The 24,771-nt window shown below is 40.7% G+C and overlaps 1 protein-coding gene across 2 annotated transcripts; it reads left to right on the forward strand.

The window, feature by feature from the left end:
- The first annotated feature begins 17,084 nt into the window (after positions 1-17,084).
- LOC115569760 (protein FAM92B-like) lies at positions 17,085-23,702 on the forward strand. Of its 2 annotated transcripts, none has more exons than XM_030397847.1 (9): positions 17,085-17,194; positions 17,370-17,604; positions 17,731-17,799; positions 18,460-18,561; positions 19,954-19,959; positions 20,077-20,181; positions 20,276-20,389; positions 22,046-22,249; positions 22,397-23,702. In XM_030397847.1, the coding sequence occupies exons 1-9, from the start codon at positions 17,127-17,129 to the stop codon at positions 22,586-22,588; spliced, it is 1,095 nt and encodes a 364-aa protein (XP_030253707.1). In that variant the 5' UTR covers positions 17,085-17,126; the 3' UTR covers positions 22,589-23,702. The 2 variants fall into 2 exon arrangements, with proteins under 2 accessions (XP_030253707.1, XP_030253706.1); XM_030397846.1 differs by having other exon boundaries at positions 17,092-17,194; positions 17,367-17,604.
- The last annotated feature ends 1,069 nt before the right edge of the window (positions 23,703-24,771 follow it).

Genomic DNA, 24,771 nt, shown 5'->3' on the forward strand with positions numbered 1-24,771 from the left:
ATATTCAATCATTTACAAACAGCAGGGGGACATCTTTTCTTGCACCTGAGCATTTTTTAAATGTGCATGGGTATGGCAGACATTACCTGGATGTATTAACTGAGCTTTGGCTATGTAGCTTCAGCACTAAGATGCACTAGCTAACTAGCTAAGACAAGAGAAAACACTGGGAGAGAGAGCAGGGTGGGAGGTATGAGATGCAAAGGTCACCGACCAGAAACAAGTGGGGTACACCATTATGTTGCTGTTTCTTTTTGAACCCAAATGCAGAGATCAGAGGCTGAAGTCAGGGAGTAAAGGAATCTATTATGGCACAAAGAGTTCGTGGAGGGAAATTGTGGATATGTTTGGCTGGCAGGCAGTCAGACAGGGTTGACTGGGATCAGCGTGGGAGAAAAACTCAGGTAGCAGGAAGCCAGAGTGGAGAGGCTCTGGAGGCTCTGTACACGAAGCAGACGAAGAAATCACGTGAAACGACAAGCTCATGCAGAAATGAGCTCACAGAGGAAAATGCACGATAGGAATCTCAAACGTAGAATTATGCTAAAAAAATGATGCTAAACACAATAGCTAAAGGCACTGATTTACTCACAATACATGGCAGAACAACCTTACGCCAGAGTGGAGATGAGAGCGGGGATAGCAGAGGTTGAGGAGTAGAATCATTTGAAGGTGCGCCTCTCTGCTCCTGCTGCCACGCCCACAGGTACACACACACACACACACACACACACACACACACACACACACACACACACACAGGGAAAGGAGCAGGTGAGGGAGAAGGGAGGAGGGAAGTTGGAAAACTCGAAAAACTCAACTGCCACAGTAGGACCATGACATACAGTGTAGTTACACAACAGGTGTTTTAATCACTAGGCCACCAGGGCATCCATTTAACTTTTTTGAATCAACAAATCCTACAATATAATCAAAACCAGTAATAGAGTGATGTAGCGATGATGTATTATTGTAGGCAAAGCCAGAAGTTAGCATCACTCTGGTTCCCTCGTCAAAAAGCCTATGGGATTTTTGATTTGGGTCTGGAATATCACCAAAACAATCTGTGGCAAACACAAGTTTATTATAATACAGGTTTTGTTCAGCAAGATTCTCTTCACAGATGAACACCACTTTGGTCTTTTTTTTTTTTTTTTTTTTGCGCTTTGTGAAAGCGAAATAAAATTACTAGAAGTAAAAAGCTAACGTTAATGGCTACAAACAGACTACACTGCGATCACATGACTTAAAACATAACCACCACTAAGATTCTTACTACAGTTACTACATAGGTGTTCTATAAACTGATCAATGTACAAGTTGTAAAGTCAGAGTTAGAACAGTGTGTAACTAAAGTCTGTAAAGACGGACTAGTGAGCAGATGAGTCTCCGTGTTCGCTGTGATGACGTTATAATAATAATAATTAATTATAAGTAAACTGTGGGACATTTAATGATTTATTTTATGTTGTAAAATAAAACAGGTAAATATTGCAAGCCTGTTGTAACCACAGATCTTATTTCAGGCATTTAACAGTAAACCAATTAAAAAAGCTCACAGGCTTTGAGATGAGGGAACTTGATGCGCAAAAAGGCAAACTGATTTCCAGGTTTTAGGACTACAGACAACACCACCTCATAAAGTAATCATACTAAAAGTGTTAAAATAAAAATAGTACAAGTTTGCTATAAGGCATCTGTATATTCTTAGCCATTGTCTTTCAATCTTTCACAGTACCTATGCAACTAGAGTTCGTATTCTGAAGGACCTCATACACGTCAGTTGTGGCAGGTGTTTCAGATTCAGCACCATGGAGAGCACCTGAGCTGACCCAAGCAGCTGAAACAGAGTACACAGCTGCCCAGGTGCTGACGGGAGACACAGCGTAATCTCAGAATCACAGGTGAGTGTTGCACATATGCAGTACCAGGCAGCTGGCAAGGACTGTGACTGACATGGAGGCCACTGAAAATGTAACAGTGATTACTTATTTTACTTCAGTCTCTCTATAAGACTTAACGCCGACTGAACAATGTTGAACAGAGACAGGTGGAAAAGTATTAACATGCCAACATCCTTAACGTCAATGTGTGTGTACGTGTATGTGTGTGTGTCTTAGCAGAGGGGAGCTTCTGCGGCTTTCTTTCCTACCTGTGGAGTGTGTCCACGTCACTACAGCTGTAAAGCCGGTCTTCACTTCGAAAAGCATGGTCAAGCTAGCCTCCAACTCGTTTTGCGGTGCGTGTATATGGCATTACGGTAAAAGCAACAAGGAACACATTTCATAATTAAAGCATTATTTTGGTTGACATGTTTTCACATTGACTCAGTCTGTCAATAATGAATGAATGAATGAACAAATACATTAATAAAAATTCAAAATGAGTGAAAAATGAAAAAATATTGAAGTCAATACTGTTAAAACATTATAATGAATTAAATGCTTTCTCATGTCACATACAGAGACATGCCCTATTTTAAAATGCTATATTGTCTCAAAATTCATAGCTATCTGTTTCCACAGGCCAGTGTCTCTTCACACTGATAGTACACCACCTCAGAGTGTCACTCAGACAATATCAGGATGTTCCTGTGCGGATTTAGTTCCTCTATAATGTCATACAAGCGTTATAATCTGTCAAAATCAAATTGATATTAAAAGGAAACGTTTTCTTTGCACAGACCAATTTCACCTAAAACAGAGACTCAGCAGATGGTTTGGTGTAGTCACAACCTGTAGCTGAAAATGCTCAAGATATACTCAACAGCACCACATCAGCCATGGAGTCCTTCAGGTTCCTGGGTACTTTCTCTCATCACAAGTGGGAGACTTTTATCGACTGTGTTTTGAAGAAGGTCCTGCAGAGACTGTTCTTCTTTTGATTCTAGTTTTTGTTACACATATCTCTGATCTGTGATGTACACTGTATATGCTGTGCAAAATACACATAATGATAATTAGCTCAGATATTCTCCACCAGTAAATACAGACAACTATCATTGATTCAGAAATTCAGATTTAGATTCCATTTGTACAGTCAACCATAACAATTCCTGGGTCATGTCCTATGCAGCCTCAAGGTCCCTGGGCCTGGGTCAGGTTTGTATAACTGCTGTTTAACTGTTTCTTTCTTATCAACCATCAATCTTATTTCCCTTTATCCCAGTGGGAGGGAACAATACACTTGGCAGTTTTTTGGATATTATAGAGGATAGATGAAAACACAGATCACATTGTAAATTCTACCATAAGCTGCCATAGTCAGCCAAATAGTACTATACTAACTTTTTATTGTTCCCTTTTTAAGGCTCCCTCCAATCAAAAAAAAAATGTTTTCATCTTGTTTCCACAGTTGAATGTTTGAAGTTAACTATGTATAATGATTTATATGCAAAGTCTGACACCAGAAGGCCATTTTCACGTTCACAGCTGAAAGTGAAATTGTTCGCTGTGCTCACTGAAAATATGTGTTTAAGAGACAGGCCTACCAGCATATTTTTTATAGTATCACAAAAAATTTGGAAGCCAATCCTGGTCCAAGATTCATCGTACAAAAGTGTGATGTGTACACCCAAAGCTTCTGTTGCACATACACACATATATTCATATATTTTGGACATTTTAATGTTGTCATGGTTCTATGATTTGTTGTATCATATGTTTTGATTCCTCACCGTCTTGTGTCTCTCAGTGTCTCCTCTGTGTTCTTCCCTGTTTTTACCTTCCTTGTTGCATGTTTGTCTCCCTCTGTCTGTCAGTATTGTTTCCACAGTATTTTCTCCTCTGTGCTACCCCTTCGTTATCTCACCTGCTGTTCCACCTCACCTGTTCCTCTTCTTGTCGTTAGTGTCTGTGTATATAGTCTCTGCCTTCATTCTTGTGTTTGTCAGTTTGTTGGTGTGATGTCCATGAAGTTTGTTGTGTTTCCATCCTCCTTGAAGTTCCCCATGTCCTTTTTGTGCCTCTGGTCTCCCGTTTGGTGTGTTTTTGGATTTTGACTTTGGTTTTTCTGTTTTATTTGAACTTTGCTTTTTGTTGTACCTTGTTTGGCTGTCTTAGTTGCTACTTTGCTTTTTTTCCCTTTTGTCTAGTTTTTGGTCTAGCTCCCTTTTGTTGTTTTTGTACTTGTTCAGCTTTGTTTTAAATAAAGCTCAAGTTTTTGTTTCCCCCATTTCCTGTCTCCTGAGTCTGATCTGCATTTGGGTCCTCCATTACAACCTCAAACCTCAACAAATGGTAGAGAATGAGTAGATGTCAGTCTAAGGATTTTAATAGTAATGGTAATTATATTCTTTTTCTGAAAAAAATATGGCAGACACATTAGAAATGTTGTTGGTATGCCCAAGTGTATGCTAATGTGATTTTTACAGATCCCATCAACACACTTAAGAACAAAACATTTTTTACACATTAAATCTGTTAATAAATGATATACCTTTCTGTCTTTCTCAACAGTTGTGCACAATTACTCTTTATGTGTTAAGACAGTGTGACAAGCAGAAGCCCAAGTTTCTCACTAAAATGTCTAAGTGCAAAAACACTCAGTTCAGTGCCAAAATGCAATATTCAGTGTTGACAGTTTGTAACTTTAAGATGTCATTCTTCTTTTTGATCCTTAAAGAAGATATTTAAATTTTTAATTTCAAGCAATTTCTAGCATTTTTTTTGCCTTATTTAAATTAAGTTAATGATTTCTTTTTGAGAACAGATCTTTATTATGATCCCAAAAGAGGGCACTTGAAGTTCATAATTATTCTTATGTGCACAAATCTTTATTATAATGAAGTTAATTATCAATGTTTTAACAAGTCTTTAGTTATATCTTTTTATTTCCAAATATACCACTACAAATGAGCAGTGTTTTGCACATTGATGGAGTTTTAAATGGTTTGTATAATGGTTTTAAATGAACTAGTGCATTGCCCGTAGGAAGCATGTATTCCTATAGAAAAGTGGGAGGTTAAGCAGCTTTTTCATGGATGGCCAAATGAGGCTGTGTTTGAAGGTGGGACGTCAGGGATATAATTGGCTGTTTTTGACTACTTTTGATTATACCATTATATGTCACCTTAAAAATGATTTACCTTGCCTTACTTGGTGTAATTATGTTTAGCACAACCTCACATGTGTGACTGTACAGTTATTTTTTCAAATTAAGGTACTATATTAACACTATGGACCTAAAATCACAAAAAAACATAAAATCAGAGTAGAAAAAGTTAGTTTTTTTACTGTGAAAACCACAAATATGTTTAATGGACCAATTGCATTAGTTATAATGCAAATATAAAATGTTATTTGCTAAATTGGTGCATAAGTTTTTGAAATTTACAAAGTTATGTGTAACTATTTACATTTAAATGCAGGCAATGCCTCAGGCTCAGGGCTCAGCTCATTCCTGCCTGTTCCACATTCAGCCGTCTCCTCCTTGGTTTGCCTCACAACACGACTCCACTACTCACTAAACACCAGTGGTGGACAGTAACGGAGTAAATTTACTTGAGTACTGTACTTAAGTACATATCCAGAGGATTTGTACTTTACTTGAGTATTAGATTTCTTTGGTACTTATTACTCTTACTTGAATACATTTCCAGGACAAAGATTTTTACTTTTACTCGAGTTAATTTCTAGGAAGGCTGAAAAGTACTCGTTACTTTTTTTTTTTTTTTCTAAAATACTATTGGACACAAGCTGTGTTTGTCAAAGAAGGAAACCTATCACAGTGCACGCTCTCCACTGGGATCTACGTAAGCGGAAATACGTCATCCCTCCCCATAAGGATACCACCAAAGTAGCCCCAACTGTATCCGTCTGCAGCCTGCAATTCTCTGGAAATTCTCTGGAAACGGAGAGCACCAAAAACAATGTCTGTAACGTTCTCTGATGATTATAAAAATTGATTATTCCTGATACGTTCACTATACAGGTCGACACCAAACCACATGATGTGTTTTATAATGTTTTTATGTGTTTACAGCTGCTAATGTATGTAACGCTGTTACTGTGATGATACATGACAGTTAAATATTTAATCTGTCTATAATAACCACATCCTGACATGTAACTGTGATTTTTGATAATCTAAGTACTAATAATAACAATCATGACAAAAAATTAACAAAGACTGCAGATCAAGATAAGAAGCTGCAACTGGCAGTGAGCAGCTCTCTTTTCTGTTAGCAGTGAAGTGACATAGTCCATGACAGAACATTATAGAATATGATAATGTATAAAATAACATTTAATGGTAAAAAAGAAAAAGTACAGTTTCAGTAGGCTTCTATTATAAATATTATAATTAAATGAATCAAGACAGATGTCACATTTACATGTCAGGGTGTGGTTATTATAGACACAGATTTAATATTTAAGTGTCATTTATCATCATTTTATTTGTTTAATTTCAGATACATTTTGAACATACATGAATATATCCGTTTATTATAACCATATCATATCACCATCAAAGGAGTTTAACACTCAATAAAATTTAAGAAAGAGAATAATATAAGAAAGAAATACATTTTTTTAACTGGGGAGTCGGGACCCATTGAATTTCCCAGGGACCCACTCAACTCACCACCTGTGTGTCCCGGGGACTCACTAGATTGAAAACCTATCAACATCACTGTGCTGTCCTCCTGTGATCCCATTCATTGTATTTGTTTTTATAGGTGTTTCTGAAGGCTTTATGTAACATTGTGGTTCTAAAAGCAAGCACATCAGTGCAGGAGGTTTCAAAGAGTTAATTCTCAGAAACAAGAGTTAAAAGGTCCTTAAATTCATTTAGAAAAAATTATAGTAATTCATTGATGTGAAAAATAAGAAATTTACTCTTACTCTTACTTGTACTTAAAGTAAATTTTAAAGCATGTACTTTTGGATACTTAAGTATCTTTAAAAGCAAGTACTTTTTTACTCTTACTCGAGTAACATACTTTACTTGTATTGAGCTACTTTTACTTGTAACGGAGTACATTTTGACCAGTAGTATTTGTACACTTACTCAAGTACTGGGGTCGAGTACTCTGTCCATCTCTCAAAATGTAATGGTGGTCTGGTGTAAAAATATTACACAGTGTCTGTGCGTTCAGACCAAAAGCGCACAAAGAGGAAAATCCGCCTTGTCCACTCCACCTAAGTCACTTAGTCACCGTGTTCGTTCTTGGTTCTAAATTTAAAGGGCCTGCACGCCACTCGCGTTAAACACCACCACGCAACTACTGCTGTCCATCCATTTACCGACATCGTTGATCACGGAAAATAACTCGTTGAACAGTAACTTGATAATGCACACACACACACGCACACACATACACACACACACACAGCCACTGGAGAAACTGCTATTGCAGGGGTGGACTGGCCATCGGGAGTACCAGGGTTTTTTCCGGTGGGCCGATGGACAGCCGTTTTTTATTGTATTATTCATTTATTTATTTATTTATTTCTGCTGCGCCTAGACGTTTCTCTGTCGACCCCAAGAGAGTGAGAGATTGGTGAAAAAATCAAAGTGAGCTTCAGCGTCTGTCTGAGGAGGACAGCAACAGGACCAGGTTGCCTGGTGGAGGGAGGAAGAAGTCTAGTGAGGAGCCTGAGATAAACATGCGGGGATGGGTGATCAGCAAACTGGCACGCCACGAGAGAGTGTCCCGCATGATGATCAAGGCGAAACAAATGTCCGCCACCGTGAGTGACAGCAGACATGAGGAGTTATCTGTGAGTGCTGGTCGGCTGAATCGTTTCCTTCGCCACAACAACTTCACTTGCAGAAGGATGCCAGAGAATTCACCGAGAATCTGGCGAAGTGTGTGACATGTTCATCCCGGGTTTTGGGAGGAAGGAATTAAACTCCTGTCACAAATTGCCACCTGGTCCCAAATAAACGCCCTGGCTATTATTCGGTAATTTACGGTATGATAACTCTCCCGGCCCGGGGAGAGAGACATGCATCACAATGCTCAGCTGCAGACACATCAGAGAGGTGACGAGTTTCGAGTCCCAGTTTCTCTGGGACCGACCTGACTGAGGGACGACAGCAGAGCGAGACATCCCCATTGGATATCGCATGGCTTTTCCCCCTTTTCCACCTAGACGTCATAGCTCATTACATAAAGTTGAGGATTTTTAATTTTTTTTCCTCCCGCCTCCGCCTTTTCCACCTTTCCCTCCTTGTCCGCCTGGCTCCCATCCATTGCATTAATATGGGTAAGTCTTTGTCGGTATTGATATTATTGCTACAAATATAGGCCTACTGGGAATACTCACACGTCCTCCTCCCCGTCCCCGTGTCCCCCCCCTCTCTCTCTCTCTCTCGCTCGCTGCAGGCTGAGCGACTTTTGCGCCGCGCTTGAAAGGTTCCAGATGGATCCTCTTTTATTCTCTTTTAATTTAGGCCTATTTTGTGTTTCTGAGCCTATCCTCTTTGTTACTCATTTTGTGGATCGTGTGTAATTTTATCGCACTTGAAAAGTTTCAGATTGATCCTCGTTTTTATTTATTTATATCTGTTTCTGAGCCCATGCTCTTTAATGTTGTGAATCATTTGTAACTTCATTGCAATTTAATTCAATGTTCTGTCGTTCTAAGTTCCATAACCGTTGTGTTATGATGATGTTGATGTTAGCTCCACGGTTATTTAATATTGCTGCAATTTTTCTTTTACGCGGCTGAAAATATAACACTTATGTCAAAATCGTGCTTTCTGTTACTGAGCCTGTGTCTGTCACTCATCCTCTTAAAAGTGGAAGCTTGTGCATAACTTTGTTGTATTATATTGAAACTCTGTTGATGTTGTTATCGTCATGCGTGTTCTGGTTATTTGCGCATGATTAAACATGAATATTTATATGGCGATAAAACAAAGCTTTGTTGCGTTTTTTTTGTTGCGTTTTTTTTTGGGGGGGGGTGCGTCAGCCCGGTTGGGACGTAGAAGGGGGTGCTCCGCAAAAAAAGTTTGGGAACCGCTGTCCTAGTGGACTATGCAACGTGCTATCCCGAGGCAGTGCCCCTGCGCAATATCTCTGCAAAGAGTGTTGCGCAGGCACTGTTTGAAGTCATCTTCTGAGTTGGGATCCCGAAAGAGATCCTGACTGATCATGGCACGTTGTTCATGTCACGTACACTACGCGAACTATATGAATTACTGGGCGTCCGCTCAATCCGGACTAGTGTGTACCATCCCCAGACTGACGGCCTGGTGGAGCGGTTTAACAAGACACTAAAGAACATGATTCGTAAGTGCATGCACAAGGATAGCCGTAATTGGGATAAATGGTTGGACCCTCTGTTGTTTGCGGTGCGGGAGGTTCCCTAGGCCTCCACGGGATTTTCTCCCTTTGAACTCCTGTTCGGCAGGGTGTCTTGGACCTGGTTAAGGAAAACTGGGAGACGGGTCCAAGCACCAGCAAAAACGAGGTGCAGCAAGTCTTGGACCTGAGAGCAAAACTCCATTCACTGGGTCCGTTATCAGTTATCTCTGTACAACAGAGGGGCGAAACTTAGACAGTTTTCACTGGGAGATAAAATGCTCGTATTACTCCCATCATCTAGCTCCAAATTGCTCGCCAAGTGGCAAGGGCCCTTTGTGGTCACACGGCGTGTTGGGGATGTTGACTATGAGGTGGTGCGTTCTGACAGGGGTGGGGCCACACAAATTTACCACCTCAACCTCCTTATAGCCTGGAGGGAGGTGACGCCTGCTTCTCTGGCTACCACGGTGATCGAGAGGGATGAGGTCGGACCGGAGGTGGCTAATTCAAACCAGTCAGCGCCGGTCCCCGTTGATGACCATCTCTCGCCAAGCCAGAGAGCAGATGTGGCCTCTTTGCAGCGGCGTTTTGCTGATATGTTCTCTCCCCTGCCAGGGCGCACCCGCCTCATACACCATCACATAGAAACACCCCAGGTGTCCAAATTCGATGCCTATCCAGTGCCCCGGGTCGACGAAATCCTGGATCGGCTGGGCACGGTTTGCTTTTAAACGACACTGGATTTGACCAAGGGCTACTGGCACATTCCCTTGTTGCTAGAGTCCAGGGAAAAGACGGCCTTCTCTACTCCGTACGGTTTGTACCAGTTTGTAACACTTCCATTCGGATTGTTCGGGGCCCCAGCTACATTCCAGCCCCTCATGGACCGGGTGCTGCGGCCTCACTCTGCATATGCTGCAGCCTACTTGGATGATGTAATCATTCATAGTGAGACCTCGGAGCAGCATATGCAGCAGGTGGGGGCGGTGCTTGTGTCCCTAAAGGCAGACGGGGCTCACGGCCAATCCGAAGAAGTGTGCGGTTGGACAGAGGGAGGCACGGTATTTGGGGTACCACTTGGGGGGCGGGCAGGTACGGCCACTGGTACAAAAGACCGCAGCGGTTGCAGCCTGCCTAAGACCCAAGACGAAAAAAGAGTTCAGAAGGTTTCTGGGGCTCCTTACTATAAGAGGTTCATTCCGGCCTTCTCTGAGCTGACCAGCCCCCTAACCGACCTGACCCGAAAGTGTGCCTCAGATCCGGTCCAGTGGACAGAGCCGTGTCAGCTGGCGTTTGAGAGGGTGAAACAAGCCCTCTCCAGGGAGCCACTCTTGTACACTCCTAACTTTTCTCTCCCTTTGATCCTGCAGACCGATGCCTTGAACAGTAGGCTAGGGGCCATTTTGTCTCAGGAGGTGGAGGGGGTCGACCGCCCCGTACTGTACATTAGCCGGAAGCTGGCTCAGCGGGAGGTGAACTACAGTACGGTGGAAAAGGAGTGCCTCGCCATACAGTGGGCGGGCGGTGCCCTCCGCTACTACCTTCTGGGGTGCTCATTCACTCTCTGGTCGGACCATGCCCCGCTCCACCACATGAAAGATGCCAATGCGCGGATCACTCGCTGGTATCTGGCATTACAGCCTTTCAGGTACAAGGTGATCCATAGGCCGGGTAACCGCATTATCGTGGCTGACTTTCTCTCCCGCTCCGCGGAGGCGGGGGGGAGTGGGCTTGCGGGCAAGTCGGGCAGTGGGTGTATGTGGCAGTGGGGTGTGGTTAAGGCGCCGGCTGCTGGAGGAGAGGGAGGAGTGGCTCAGCCGTCGATCAGACAGCTGGACAGAATCAGGTAATCAGTCAGCATCTTTGTAACCTGGTTTTTGTCTCTTGCAGTAGGCTGGGTCCTGTGAGAGGACTGGAGCAGAGACATCAGCAGCGACAGCTGGCACAGTATTGAACACCACAGTAATGAATCTGGCAGTTAACTCCCACATAAACACATTTCAAGGACTGCCTTTTTCCACCTACACAACATTGCAAACATCAGGAACATCGTGTGTCAAAGATGCAGAGAAATAAGTCCTTGTTTTTGTTACCTCAAGGCTGGATTATTGTAATTTATCAGGTTGCTCCAATAGGTCTATAAAGACTCTCCGGCTGATCCAGAATGCTGCTACATGTGTACTGGCAAGAACTCATATTAAAGATTATATTTCTATCATATTAGCCTCTCTGGAAGTGCTTCCTGCAGAATTAAATTTGAAATCGTTATCAGCACACACAAAACCCTTAATTAGTCCCCCCAGGAATCTGCAGAGAAAAAGTATTAATTCCGCGGAGAGCAATTCTTGATTTCGCGGCTTGAAAGTTAGAATTCCGCATACATTAAAAAAAACATACTTTTTTAATGTAATAATGAATTAAATATTCTCTTATGAAATTATTTGCAATACCAGAACACTGCAAAACATTGTGTAACCTACTATTACTGGTTTTAAAATAATCAGCATCAACATTAGCTTTGTCCCTGTTGGGCAGATTTAGTTGCAACATAAAAAGTGCAAAACTTTTCACCAAACTATGGGTGAAGGTTAGGAACAGAAAGTGCCTACTGCTTACTGCAGATAGTAAATGTAAACATTCAGTTACAGCAATGAAATGCTGACATAAAATGTGCAATCAAGTCGGCCTGGATGAAAACTACATGCAAAATGTGATATTCTGCGGAAGGTCTTTGAATCCGCGGACGGCCGAGAAATCTGCGCAAAGATTCCTGGGGGGACTACTTAATGGCCAGGCAACAGCATATCTCAAAGGCCTCATAGTACCCTATTACCCCACTAGAACACTGTGCTCCTAGGTTGAGGGGTTACTTGTGGTTCCTGGGGTCTCCAAAAGTGGAATGGGACACAAAGCTGTCAGCTATCAAATACTAGATTTACAACTTTTTGATCATACTCTTAGTTACGCTGCCATTAGTATAGACTAGTAGGGGATTTCCCATGATGTACTGAGCTTGTCTCTCTTTTTCTGTACATATTCATGTCTTATTGATGCATGTTACTGACTTGACTTCTTCCCCGGAGTCTCTGTGCTCTCACGTGTTCAATCGTGGTTAGCCCTGCTGTTCATTATCATCATCATTATCATTATTATTTCTGCTATTATCATTGTTAATACAAATAACAATATTGTTGTTGTTATTTTCATTATTATCGAAATTATTGCATATCATAGATGTTTTACAGCTGTTGGTATTATAAATATTATTGATTTATTAATGTTCATATTTAAATTATTATAGCTGTTATTATTGTTATGGCCTCTGTACAACACCCCCCTGTCATCTTCACTCTGTTCTCCCTCCCTCTTTCCCTCTTTCTCTCCTCTTGCTTTAAAAATAAAAATAGATTGACTTTATGCATGTTCTCGAGTGCCTTGTCTCAATGCCTCTCTGCTCCACTAACAGAAAGCAACAGTAGTAACTAACGTTAGTTTAGAAATAGAGTCAACTAACAGAAATTAACAATAGATTATATTCACGCTTCGTGCACACAAACTGAAAGAAGAAAATAATGGAGTTATTAAATACTGCCGCTTTTGCTTTGCTTTCTTAAAGGTGACATGAGGTCTTGGGGTCTTTTTGTGAAATAAGAAATAATTCTCAAAATGACTATATCTAGATTTAGTTATGTTCTAGCATCACAGTATTATCCTTTATTTTTGATGGCTCTTTTTCATTATATTAATATTATTAGAGGGAAATGTATCTTATCAACTAAAGGCTGTGCTGTTACCAGAGTCGTTGAAGTTTAAAGGAGGTTGTCTCCTAAAGTAAAAGTAAAAGTTAATGTTATAGCAGAATATAGCAAGTTTGGCTCTTTTGTCATGTGAAACTACATGTACTTTAAAAAAAAACCTTCTAACACGTGACATTTCTGTCGTCAAACAGCAGCAAGAGACATTAAGAAGTTCTAAATTATACATATGAGTTCTGTTCTAGAACATACATCTTCCCTCAGCTTCCGAGTATTTGCGTGTAGTGATAAACTCAATTCAAATTTTTCCAGTCTGTAAAATTTGAAATAAGTTTAGGGAGTGATATATAATTGTTCTATTATTTAACATCTTATTGCCATGGTTAAAGTTTTTGGTTTTGTTTTGTATGTTTTATTTTGCAGGTCTGTCCTCATGTGTCCTGTTTTGCTTTTCATTTCCTCCCTTCATCATTTCCTCCCTTTATCATTTCCCGTTGCTTATGTCAATTAGTCCTGTCTATTTAAGCCTTTGTTTCTCTTTTACTTTTAACTCTTTTACTCAGTTCATCTGTTTTGTCATGTGACTCAGTCCTGTTTAGTCCCACATGGGACTAAACAGGACTTCTAAGCAGCAGGAGACCTGCCTGTATTACAAGTACTTTTTTGGTTTTGTGTTGGTTTTTGGTTTCTTGTGTTTTGTTTGCTATTTGTTGCCTGTTTTATGCTTGGACTTTATATTTTGGATTTATTGGACTTCAGTGTTGTGTTAATCTTCTTCTTTAATGTTACCTTATTTAACCAGATTAGTCCCAATCTTTTAATTTGTGCCTTGTAACAGCCACATATTTCATCATACATATTTTCATATCTCTTGCTTTAAATCGTACACGATTAATGGTAAGTGACCACTTGAAGTGCTACACACTTGTCACATTCACCCATTCATACACTGATGGCAGAAGATGCCATGCAAGGTGCTGAGCTGCTCATCAGGAGCAATTTGAGGGATACTTTCAACATGCAGTCAGGGGGAGCCGCTGAATCGAACCAATGACCTTACTTGATCACACACTCCTGAGCCACAGCCGAGTTCTAATTTTTTTTGTTATGATGAATTGTTCAACTGTTCAATTTCAACTGATATCATTCACAGACTGATTTAGTCATTATAATGGACTGAACGTTACAAAGTCTATTCTAGATGGTAAAAACAATCACATACATGGCTATGACGTATAAGAAAGAAAAGAGTGTTCATTCTTTATTAGATTTTCCTGTTAACTAGTACCGGTAAAGTTCCAGCAGGTGGTAGTATTGCTATTCTGATCCTTTCTGACATGCCTGTACTGTGTGAAATCTATGGTTCATATGAAGAACACTATGTTAGACTACAGTTTTAAATAAATGTACATGCTGTTAAAGGCTGCTTGGCAGAAAAGCAGGAGATACTTGTGTACCATAACATTATAGTATTATGTTAACTGACCTATAGTAATATACTGGATCTAAAGCTTTAGTTTCTTATAAGATAGAGCCTGCTACATTTGTGACTGTCTGGTGAGATGAATTTCAATGGTGACCCATTTAAAATATGGGAAAAATGGCTAATAAAACCATTCTAACAACTGTTGCACCATAATCAACTTTTCATGCTGTCCACATATGTCCCAAACCACCACTGTCCTCCTCAAAAAATACATTGGAGGCATGCTGATACCTAAAGTCTGAATTCTGAGTAAAAAGTTGAATCTCTAATAAATGTATTACAGTGGCCCTAATTGTCATCTGTAAAAATCCAAACTGAGCACAGCCTGAATACCTGTATAGCCTCTTTCTAGCCTACACTTGACAAGCGTGTGATGCTCTCAAAACAGATGTAGGATGAATTCAATTTACATCGGGGAAGATTTTAACACTGACTATTATCTATTATCTTATGTGCTGCTAGTAAGCATCAGAATTATGATCTAATTCTGACAAGCATGGTCACTTTCTCAGTTACACCACTGAAATTATCCTTAGTCAAAGCCTATGAAATTTCACTCATTGGAGGAAATGTTCTGCACACTTACAGAAGCCCACTGAGGAGGGTGGCCTAGGTCTCCTTGTCGTCTTTCATCATAACTATTGGGCCTGTAACACCAGAATATGTGCTTTCTGGAAACAAACTTTGGCTGGGTCTGCTGAGGAATGTAGACTCTACCCTAGATGACCTGAGAGAATCCTGTACTGTTGTATCACTTACTGGAACCTCCTTGTCTGCCATCTTATTTTCTAAACCTAACATTCATTTCAAATTGTTAAGCAATGTCTTTATTGTTCAACTTGCTTCAAATGTATGGTTGTTGTGGGTCTCCCAGAACTGTTGTTATGCTTCTATATGGCATCTACATCTATAAGAAATAAGATATACACTGTGTAGCTCCCACACCAAGTTTAAGAAGATCTGGGACCCACAAATCAGGAGGGAAAGACCATACGCCAGGAACTGATGTGATTTATTTATTTATCTATTCATTTATTCATTTTCTCTGTGGTTTTTCCTACACCTGGGACTTTGATATCCTAATAACAGCGGGCCTGCCATGATCCCCTTTGGCCCTGGCCTCCTGGTCTTCATTTCTGACCCCTTTTTTAAAATTCTTTATCTTTTTTTATGAGTGGACACTCTGGGGCACCTTGCTGAATGAATTGATATGTGCTGATATGAGTGCTGGCTATTTTTGTTTGTTTTTTGTTATTGCTTCTTTTGTCTCTGTTTTTGCTGTTTGGTTTCTTATCATATTTCATTCCTTGTACTTGCTTGTCTTTGTGTTGTTGTATTAAAAAATTGTATAAATAAAATACAAAAAATAATAGTCTGGGGTTTCCTTTGATAAAACTACTCTGGTGACTGGGAATTGTGGTGTTTGTGTCTTCAAGGATGAGACATGGTTTAATCCGCAGTGAGTTTATGCTCAAACTTTAATGTAAGAACAAACATCATACATGTCCTGCAGCCTGTCGCTTCTCTTGTTCATCTGCTGAAACTACTACCATCCTCGATAGGTATGAAACTCAATAATTCCCTCTGTTGGTCACATTGGGTATTGCATTACATATCAACACAGGAATCACCACTGCAGTCCCCGTAGCCTCTGTAAATAGGTCCTTTTGATCCATCTGTGAAAATCTGTAATTCCCGTAATTGCTTTTGACATATATCATATTCCTGAACTAGATCTGCTGATTGTTTCTGTGTTTGCTGTTCAGTATTTCCATATCCTCGTAAGTCTTTTGTACAGTCCAGCCTGGTTCAATGGCCCAAAATACAGTCCAAAGTGTATTTTGTCAACTTTCATTTGTTCTGTTATGTTCTTTCCTACCCCTCCAAAGCTTCATTTCTGGGCTTTTCCTTTTTCCCAACTTTCTCCCAAGACCCTCTTAGTTGGGTGGCTTTCTTTATGACCCTTTATGTTAACCCTGTAATTGACCATCAGGTGTTTCTTATTTCTCCTGCCTCAATTGAAAAGCACACACCTGTGCCATTTTTCACTTCCTCTAAGCAGATCCTCAAAGCTCTGGAATGGATAACATCCAGTTCTGACAATACAGTCTTGGCTGCAGATCCATATACCAAACTACCACAGTCTAATCATGACCTGATCAATGCTACACATAAATCATTCGTTCTTCCTTTCCAGGCCATTGAGCTGCATGGTAAAACACAGCATGCTTCTGTCTTTTCTTTTCACTGAAACTCTGCATTGTTTTAGGAATCCTGAACTATGTTTCAGATCATTTTGAAAATTTCATTTTCATGCATACCAACGACTGGGTTGCTTATAATCAGGTTTCATGACATCATTACCCGGTGGTAGGGATATAGATAGATGTTGTGAAATGACACTGCAGAGGATCAACTGTCTTTTTTTAAAGCATTTTTTATTGTCCTTTATAGGAAGAGAGAGAGGGACTCACGCTGATCAGCTAGTAGATGGCCATAGTGGTACTCTGCTGCCATCATGTGACAAAGAGCATCACTTACACCCCCACCATAGCTAATACACTCCACCTATTGTTGGTGTTTCTATGGCAACAGTCTTCTGTTACCTGGTGCAGGTTAGAACCTGCCGATGCAAATAACAGAGCAGTGGAGCTGTGGGGAGGACAACAGAACAAACATGAACAGCTTCTTGTCCAGGTAGGAGTCACTGCTATTATGTTCCACACTATCCAGAAAGATGTTAACATAGAGGCAGTTTGATCAGCTCCTCTGTTGGAGCTTTTGGCCATATGTTAACAAGCTTTCTTAGTCCCAGTGTTTTACAATAAAACATATCCTTTCGCAAATTGTTCCTCTTGATTTGTCCTAGTAGGGATGTCCAGGTGAAGAGCATGGAGCAGACGGTGAAACATGCTGAGAAGTACCTGGGTGAGATCTGCTCGTTGCTGGCCTCCTACACCAGGAAGACAGCCAAACTCAGAGACAAGGCAGACCTGCTGGTGGCTCAGCTCTTTGACTTCTCCAGGACTGAGGACCCTGAGGTTCAGATTGGCCTTAGAAACCTAGCTGAAGACCTGGCCATGGTGCAGGACTACAGACAGGCTCAGGTCAGGGAAATTGTAGTTATCATCATGGACTGTAAAAAATGGTTTTCATGCATCAATGTGATTTGTTTCCTGCATCAAATTCTCAAACACATAGTAGTTGTCATGATGAATGCTTTATTGTTGCAGGTAGAGAGACTGGAGACAAGAGTAGTTTCTCCACTAAAAGCCTATGGAGATGTAGTCAAAAGTAAAAGGGTGAGTTCAGATACAGATTTGTGCTTCTGATACTGATATATCTGCAAGAGGCTAATATCAGCCGATTACCATATTGGCCTGAAGATGACCCTGATTAGATGACACACTCAACAATTCCATCTGTTTCTGCAACCACTGCTGTCTTTTATCTCCTGAGGACAGTGTTACATGTACCCCACAGCACACTGACTGGCCTTTTTTCGTGGTGTGTGAGTTGATAGAGTATCAAAAAGTGGTGTCGAGATTCTTCAAATCCAATTTCGATACGATTGCACTGCCACAGTTTGGTTACATTTTTTTTTTCACTACATTTTTTGAACAGATGGTTGTGGCTCTGTTAGGCTACAACTGTAATTTCCTTTTTTTAAACACTTGGTCAGATGGTATCAAGTGTGATAATTGCCATGTTTTGTGGAATTTACCACACTATACCCATGTGTTCAAAAGTCAACTGGGAACAAAATCACAAAATTGAAGAATAGTCACTAGATGGCAGAAAGGTACTTTAAACAACAGCATGACTTTCCTTCCTTATGTGAATTTGCCCAACTAAGCAAGAGTAAAGAGAAAAACAATCCTGGGAATCCTGTCTTTGAGTTCAATAATGGCAACTGAATATTTAGAATCAAATTTGTGACAACCTATGTATCTACCCTTCAGGCAGATCTGAAGAAGTTTAACACTGATCTGAACAGAGAGCTGAAGGAGTTGCAGAAAGTGGAGAAAATTCGGCTGAGGAACCCAGCAGATCGACAGAGCATTGTATCCTTCACATACTGATATCATTACACATTCATGAGAAATATGTTTTATTTACTCACTAAACCTTTACGAACCACCAACATCTCTGTCAGTATAAGCTCAAATTGTGCAGTCTAACATTGCTGAAACCTAGAAAACTTTCAATTCTAGAAGAGATGCTTACATTTCCAAAGATACTAAACGATGCACGAGACATCCTGAAAATTCTTTCCTTGTGTTGAAGCACCGATTTCTATACAGAGCTAGCTATACTGTCAGACATTAACCAAATTTTCCCATAGCCACTTCTTCGTTATCTTGGCTGTGTGATTAGGGTTGTTGTCCTGTTGGAAGATGAACCTTCACCTCAGTCTGTCTTCTTGGCCCTGAAAAACATCCCCACAACATGACACTACCTCCACCATGCTTCACTGTAGGGATGGTATTGGCCAGGTGATGAGCGGTTTCCTTCAGACATGAGGCTTGGCAATCAGGCCTAAGAGTTCAACCTTTGTTTCATCACACCAGAGAATTTTGTTTCTCATGGTCTGAGAGTCCTTCAGGTGCCTTTTGGCATACTCCATGCGGGCTGTCATGTGCCTCTTACTGAGGAGTGGCTTCCGTCTGGCCACTCTACGATACAGGCCTGATTGGTGGAGTGCTGCAGAGATGGTAGTCCTCCTGGAAGGTTCTCCTCTCTCGACAAAAAACACTGGAGCTCTGTCAGAAAGACCATTGGGTTCTTGGTCACTGCCCTGACTAAGGCCCTTCTCCCCCGATTGCTCAGTTTGGCCAGGCGGCCAGCTCTAGGAAGAGTCCTGGTGGTTTCAAACTTCTTCCATTCATGGATCATTGAGGCCTCTGTGGTCATTGCGACCTCCAATCCTACAGAAATGTTTCAGTACCCTTCCCCAGATCTGTGCCTCAATACAATCCTGTCTAGGAGGTCTACAGACGATTCCTTCAACTTCATGGCTTGGTTTGTTCTCTAACGTGCACTGTCAGCTGTGGGACCTTATATAGACAGGTGTGTGCCTTTCCAAATCATGTCCAGTCAACTGAGTTTACCACAGATGGACTTCAATCAAGTTGTAGAAACATCTCAAGGATGATCAGTGGAAACAGAATGCACCTGAGCTCAATTTTGAGTGTCAGAGCAAAGGCTGTGAATACTTATGTACATGTTTTATGTTTGATTTTTAATACATTTGCAAAGATTTCAAACAATCATGTTGTCATTATGGGGTATTGTTTGTAGAATTTTGAGCAAAATAATGACTGTAATCCATTTTGGAATAATGCTGTAACATAACAAAATGTGGAAAAAGTGAAGCGCTGTGAATACTTTACGGATGCATTGAACATACATTCATATACTCATACACAAATATTTCCTTGACAAAACCCTTTCAGTCTCAGGTAATGTAAATTATTTTATGATTATCTCATGAATATCATCACGTCACTGACCCTTCAAGCAGCTCATACAGACTGTCATGTATAGTGTTGTCTACTGTAATTTGTGTTACTTGACAGGCAGAAGTCAACGCTCAGAAGGCTTCCAACAATGCCCAGCGCAGCATCAGACAGCTGGAAGAGACCATCACAGACTTCCAGAGACAAAAGCTGGAGGATATCAAAGTCAGTCTGACACATACAGAGAGACACTGTACGCATACATCCATCAGCAGATAAAGCATCAATGTTGCACAACCATTGCTTTGTTTTTTGGCAGAGGATTTTCACAGACTTCATCACAGTGGAGATGCTATTCCATGCTAAAGCGCTGGAGGTCTATACACGCACTTATGACAACCTGGAGACAATGAACACTCAAAAGGATCTGGAGGTACAACCCATGCCAATGATACAGCTGATAACACCTGAAACAAAAATCTACCAGAATAGATGACTGATTGACTGTAAAGATACACCGACTGTACACTAGCTCCTCATCGCAAACACAACATACAGTAATAAGCTGGTGGATATAAAAGCTAAAGAGGAAGATATTTCACTCAGGAGTAGGTGGAGACCTAAATGGAGCTAAAAAGACTGAATAGTGGACACCACTGCAAAAGAATAATGATGCTCAGCTTTATGTGTAAATAAGTCACTGCTTGTTCCCCATTTAGCATATCAATTTAATATGACACATCTGACATATTAGTGTAAACTTAACAGCTTGCTCTGTCCACACTAAGCAGCCAAAACATCAATATTTGCAGCTTTGAAGAGGCTTATAATCATTTTTTAAATAATATTTTTTAATATTGCAGTCTGTTAAATGAAACAGGTGAGTGGTATCAATACAGATGCGAAAATGGTAGGACAGCTGACCTTGTAATAGATTTTCTTTGTATAATAAAACACAAGTAGGTTTGCAGCCTGTTTCAAAGTGAGAGAAGCTTTTTTGTGCTCCTGGTTCCAGAGATAAACACAGTTATTGTTGTATTAAGAGAAATACTTGAAACTGACCATTATTAGATTGCATTACTAGACCGCCATCATTGAGTCCATCCTCTCCTCCACCATAATCATGTGTTACCAGGCTTTAATCCCACAAATTTTGTTTCCGAGGTATAACCACTAAAATTAGTTCCTGTATATAACTCCCACCCCCTCCCAACAATCTCACACACACACACACACACACACACACACACACACACCTACTACATGTCTCACACCCACTACATGTCTCACACCCAAATAAAATGTGTTACATTAACACACATTTCTTGGACTCTATCTTCAACAATAACAAATCATCTTTGAATGACTCTTGCACATTCCCTGGTCAATATTATTGTAGGTTCTTGCACATGACAGCACTGCTCCTTTATTTAAGTAATGTTCATGTTGTACATATTGTTATACTCGCCAAGGAGGTTATGTTTTCACCTGTGTCCGTGTTTGTTTGTTGGTTGGTTGGTTTGTCAGTAAGATTACACAAAAACTACTGAACGGATTTCTATGAACACCGGATTGGATTTCTAAGAACTTGGTCCAGAGTAGACCCTACCAACTTTGGTTTGGATGGGGGTAAAGGGACGGTTCATGGGATTAATTTTTTTAAACTTTCTTTTGCTACGTTTCTTACATTTTTGTTAATTTCTCAGGGAATGGTGCATGTATATTGATGGGGGATAAAAAAAATAATACGAGTGAATACAATTTGATGTGGATCCTGGCTCTGGTGATCTTATATTATGGTTAAGCAGTAATTGGATTAGGCTTGATCGATTGTTGTACTGGATTTTATCTTCATCTTCACTGTATTTATTGTTATCTATCAATATACCAAGGCAAATTCTTTGTCTGTGAAAGCCTATTTGGCAGTGAACCTTTGTTTTACTCATTCATTCAAGGAGAGGACATTCACAATTGCGTTTCAAGCTTAATCACCTTTTAAGTAATGACAGCGGAGTAAAAGCTTTAAAAAAAAAAGCTGCATCTGTCCTGTTTTTGGAGTAAGCATGATACTGTCTTCCTGACTCCACAGCTGTTTAACGGACGGATCCAGATGTCTGACTCTCTCACTGGGCACCTGGACACCCCGCTGAGCAGCTACTCTTCTCCTCTCATGAGCCACTACCCCAACCCTCATCTGGCCTCCCCAAAAAGTCAGGGCCTCCGTTCAATGCTGGGCTCCACCACCGGCCAAAACCACAGACAACAGAGCCAGTACATGGCCACCACCAGGAGGGTGAGCCCTGACATCTTTGCTGCCATTGGTGACATAATGAGAGTGCTTGTTAAGGATGAGACAGGAGCTTCAGTTATATTTTTAAAACGCTGGCCTGAAACTATCACTTTGGGAGCCTGATTATTCTGACCTTTTTTTCACTTGCAGTCTCGCAGCACTTTACAACGCCAGAGAGGCATGGAGGAGGAGGAAGAACTGGAAGGGGAAGGAGAGGATGAAGAAGAAGATGAAGAGTTAGAAGAGGAGGAAATGTATGAATCAGAGTTAGAGGAGGGTCAGCACACCAGCAGGCAGTCTTATGCTGCTCAATATGCTGAGATGCGCAGATGGCAAAAGTAACATGCTGTACATAGAAACACATTCACATACACAGACACAAGTACTTGTACGTAGTGCTGTCACTGTGTGGATAAAAACTACCCGTTTTGTAGATGTAGTTTCTTCCATACTGAAATGGATATGCTGATGACTGTACATATACCTTTCCACAGCACTTCTTTACATGATTGTTGTCACCAAAGTGCAGTCTTGAAAAAAATGTGTTGATAATGCTATTAATGTAAAACTGAATTTCTTAAAATTAGGCTTGTTGTCTTTACTTTTCCTTGAATATTAATCTTGAAAGTAGAATGTGGCTCTCAGATGCAGATATTTTTTGTAGTGTTCTGATGTTTTTTTCACTCAATCTTACTTCCCCAAAACCATGGATTACATGTTACATCGCAGATGGCTGTCAGTGGTTTGAGGGTGAAAATACTCACTGTTGTCTCATTTCAGATCACTTTTATTCCTGCCCTGTGTCCCTCCATCTGTGTTATTTACCTTGATTAGTTTGACATGTTCCCTGTTAGTTTTAACCCCCTTGTGTTAAGGTCAGAATTTCCTTTTTGAAACTTACAACTTTTCCAGGTGCACAATGCCAAACATTTAAAAAATGGTTGACTATAACAGAATTATGTTACTTTTCTGTATACACATGTGATCCCTCAGCAGATTAGCCTACTTGCATATACTGCACAGTTTAAACAAAATGGAGTAAGTAAGTACATTTATTTTATGGCACTTTTATACTTGGAAACCTGTCTAAATATTGTATTCACAAGACTAATACAAATACTGTTGACTAGAAGTTCATCCTCCCTCTCCCATGGGTGCTGCCATTGTTTTGTGACATTAGACAACTGGTCCCTCGTGAAGGCAAGTTGTCAAGTGGGGTTTCCGAATTCAATTTCAGTTTTAATTTTTCTTGTAGGATGGTGGAAATCTTTCAAAATTGTTTGCGACTTTGTTGTCCCTTCTCAGTTTGTGTTAGTACACCTGAGGCTAGCATTACAGCTCTTTTTTTCCTTATCCTGTGCTAATTGACTTACACTTTTACTCCTCTACAGCCTGATTTAAGATACCTCTGCCTTTGTTCTCAGACTGATTTTCTGTGCATTGAACAACTGCTTCAATAAAGACTTTTTCCATCCATCTTCTCTGAGTACTGATTCGCACACTTTAGTACTTGCTTTGTTAGATTACATTCAATGCCAGCATTTTTCACTATGTACAGTGACAACATTTTGTCCAATTTTGGCCACCTGTAATATTGCAAGTATGATGCATTTTACTGCAGGACTGATAAACCTCAAATTCCAGCCTCATACATGAAAATGATGCTACAAATACCTCCTGCACCGTCTGGACCTCTACACTCCTCAGTTCACCTCACTTCATAAAGGTTAACTCCTCATAACTTGCTGCTTTGGCACTGGACATAATTTGTGTGGTGAAGAATGATCCAATATGGATGTAAATCCCTGTAATAGCTGGCAGATGCGTCTATGTAGATTTTGAGCCCTAATTTGAACCATCTTTCCTAAACACTATATAAGTCAGTCAAATAATTGCTGGTTTATCATCAGAGACTGAATCAGACTTGTGAATTACAAGTTAGAAGTTATCTCTCTATAAAAGCAAGAAATCTCTGTCTGTGTGTGTGAGTGTGTGTGTGTGTGTGTGTGTGTTCCTCAAATATCTCTGCGGATCAGGATCAGACTGACCTGAGACTTTCAACATGGCTGCTGCGTGGTTCAATGGTGTGCAACTAAGCATTTGCTTGGACTGCAATGGTAGCGTGAATAAATTATTTCATAAATGCTTTACAAATTCCATGAGCATTGTCCACCGGAGCCACCACAGTCACGTGCGCACCAGAGCCAATCACTGCACACCGTGGCCACATGCGCACCAGAGCCAATCACTGCAGAGCTCAAGCCCACGACATACCTTAAAAAACAAGCAGATTTATACCTGCAGCGGCGCGAGCTGGACCGGGATTTTGCCGGCGGTTCCGTTCCGTTCTGTGCATCTAAACTGACTGTTGTGGATTAATGAGATTAAACAAGTCCAAGTCTGTTCAGGTCTGAGGAGATCCGGAGACGCGCGGACAACAAAGTGGGATCGGAATCTGTGGATGTTCGTGCGTAGCTAGCGCTAGCCGCCCGAGTCGACGGAGCGGACGCACTGGCACATCCAAA

This window comes from Sparus aurata, chromosome 19 (assembly GCF_900880675.1).
Source record: "Sparus aurata chromosome 19, fSpaAur1.1, whole genome shotgun sequence".
Taxonomy (NCBI): Eukaryota; Metazoa; Chordata; class Actinopteri; order Spariformes; family Sparidae; genus Sparus; species Sparus aurata.

Bases quoted from the DNA above. Each gene is read 5' to 3' on its own strand.
- LOC115569760 (XM_030397846.1), top strand. From the start codon at position 17,127: ATGCAAATAACAGAGCAGTGGAGCTGTGGGGAGGACAACAGAACAAAC. The intron at 17,800-18,459 runs GTGAGTTCAGAT...TCTACCCTTCAG, and splicing joins ATGTAGTCAAAAGTAAAAGG to GCAGATCTGAAGAAGTTTAA. The intron at 22,250-22,396 runs GTGAGCCCTGAC...TTTCACTTGCAG, and splicing joins ACATGGCCACCACCAGGAGG to TCTCGCAGCACTTTACAACG.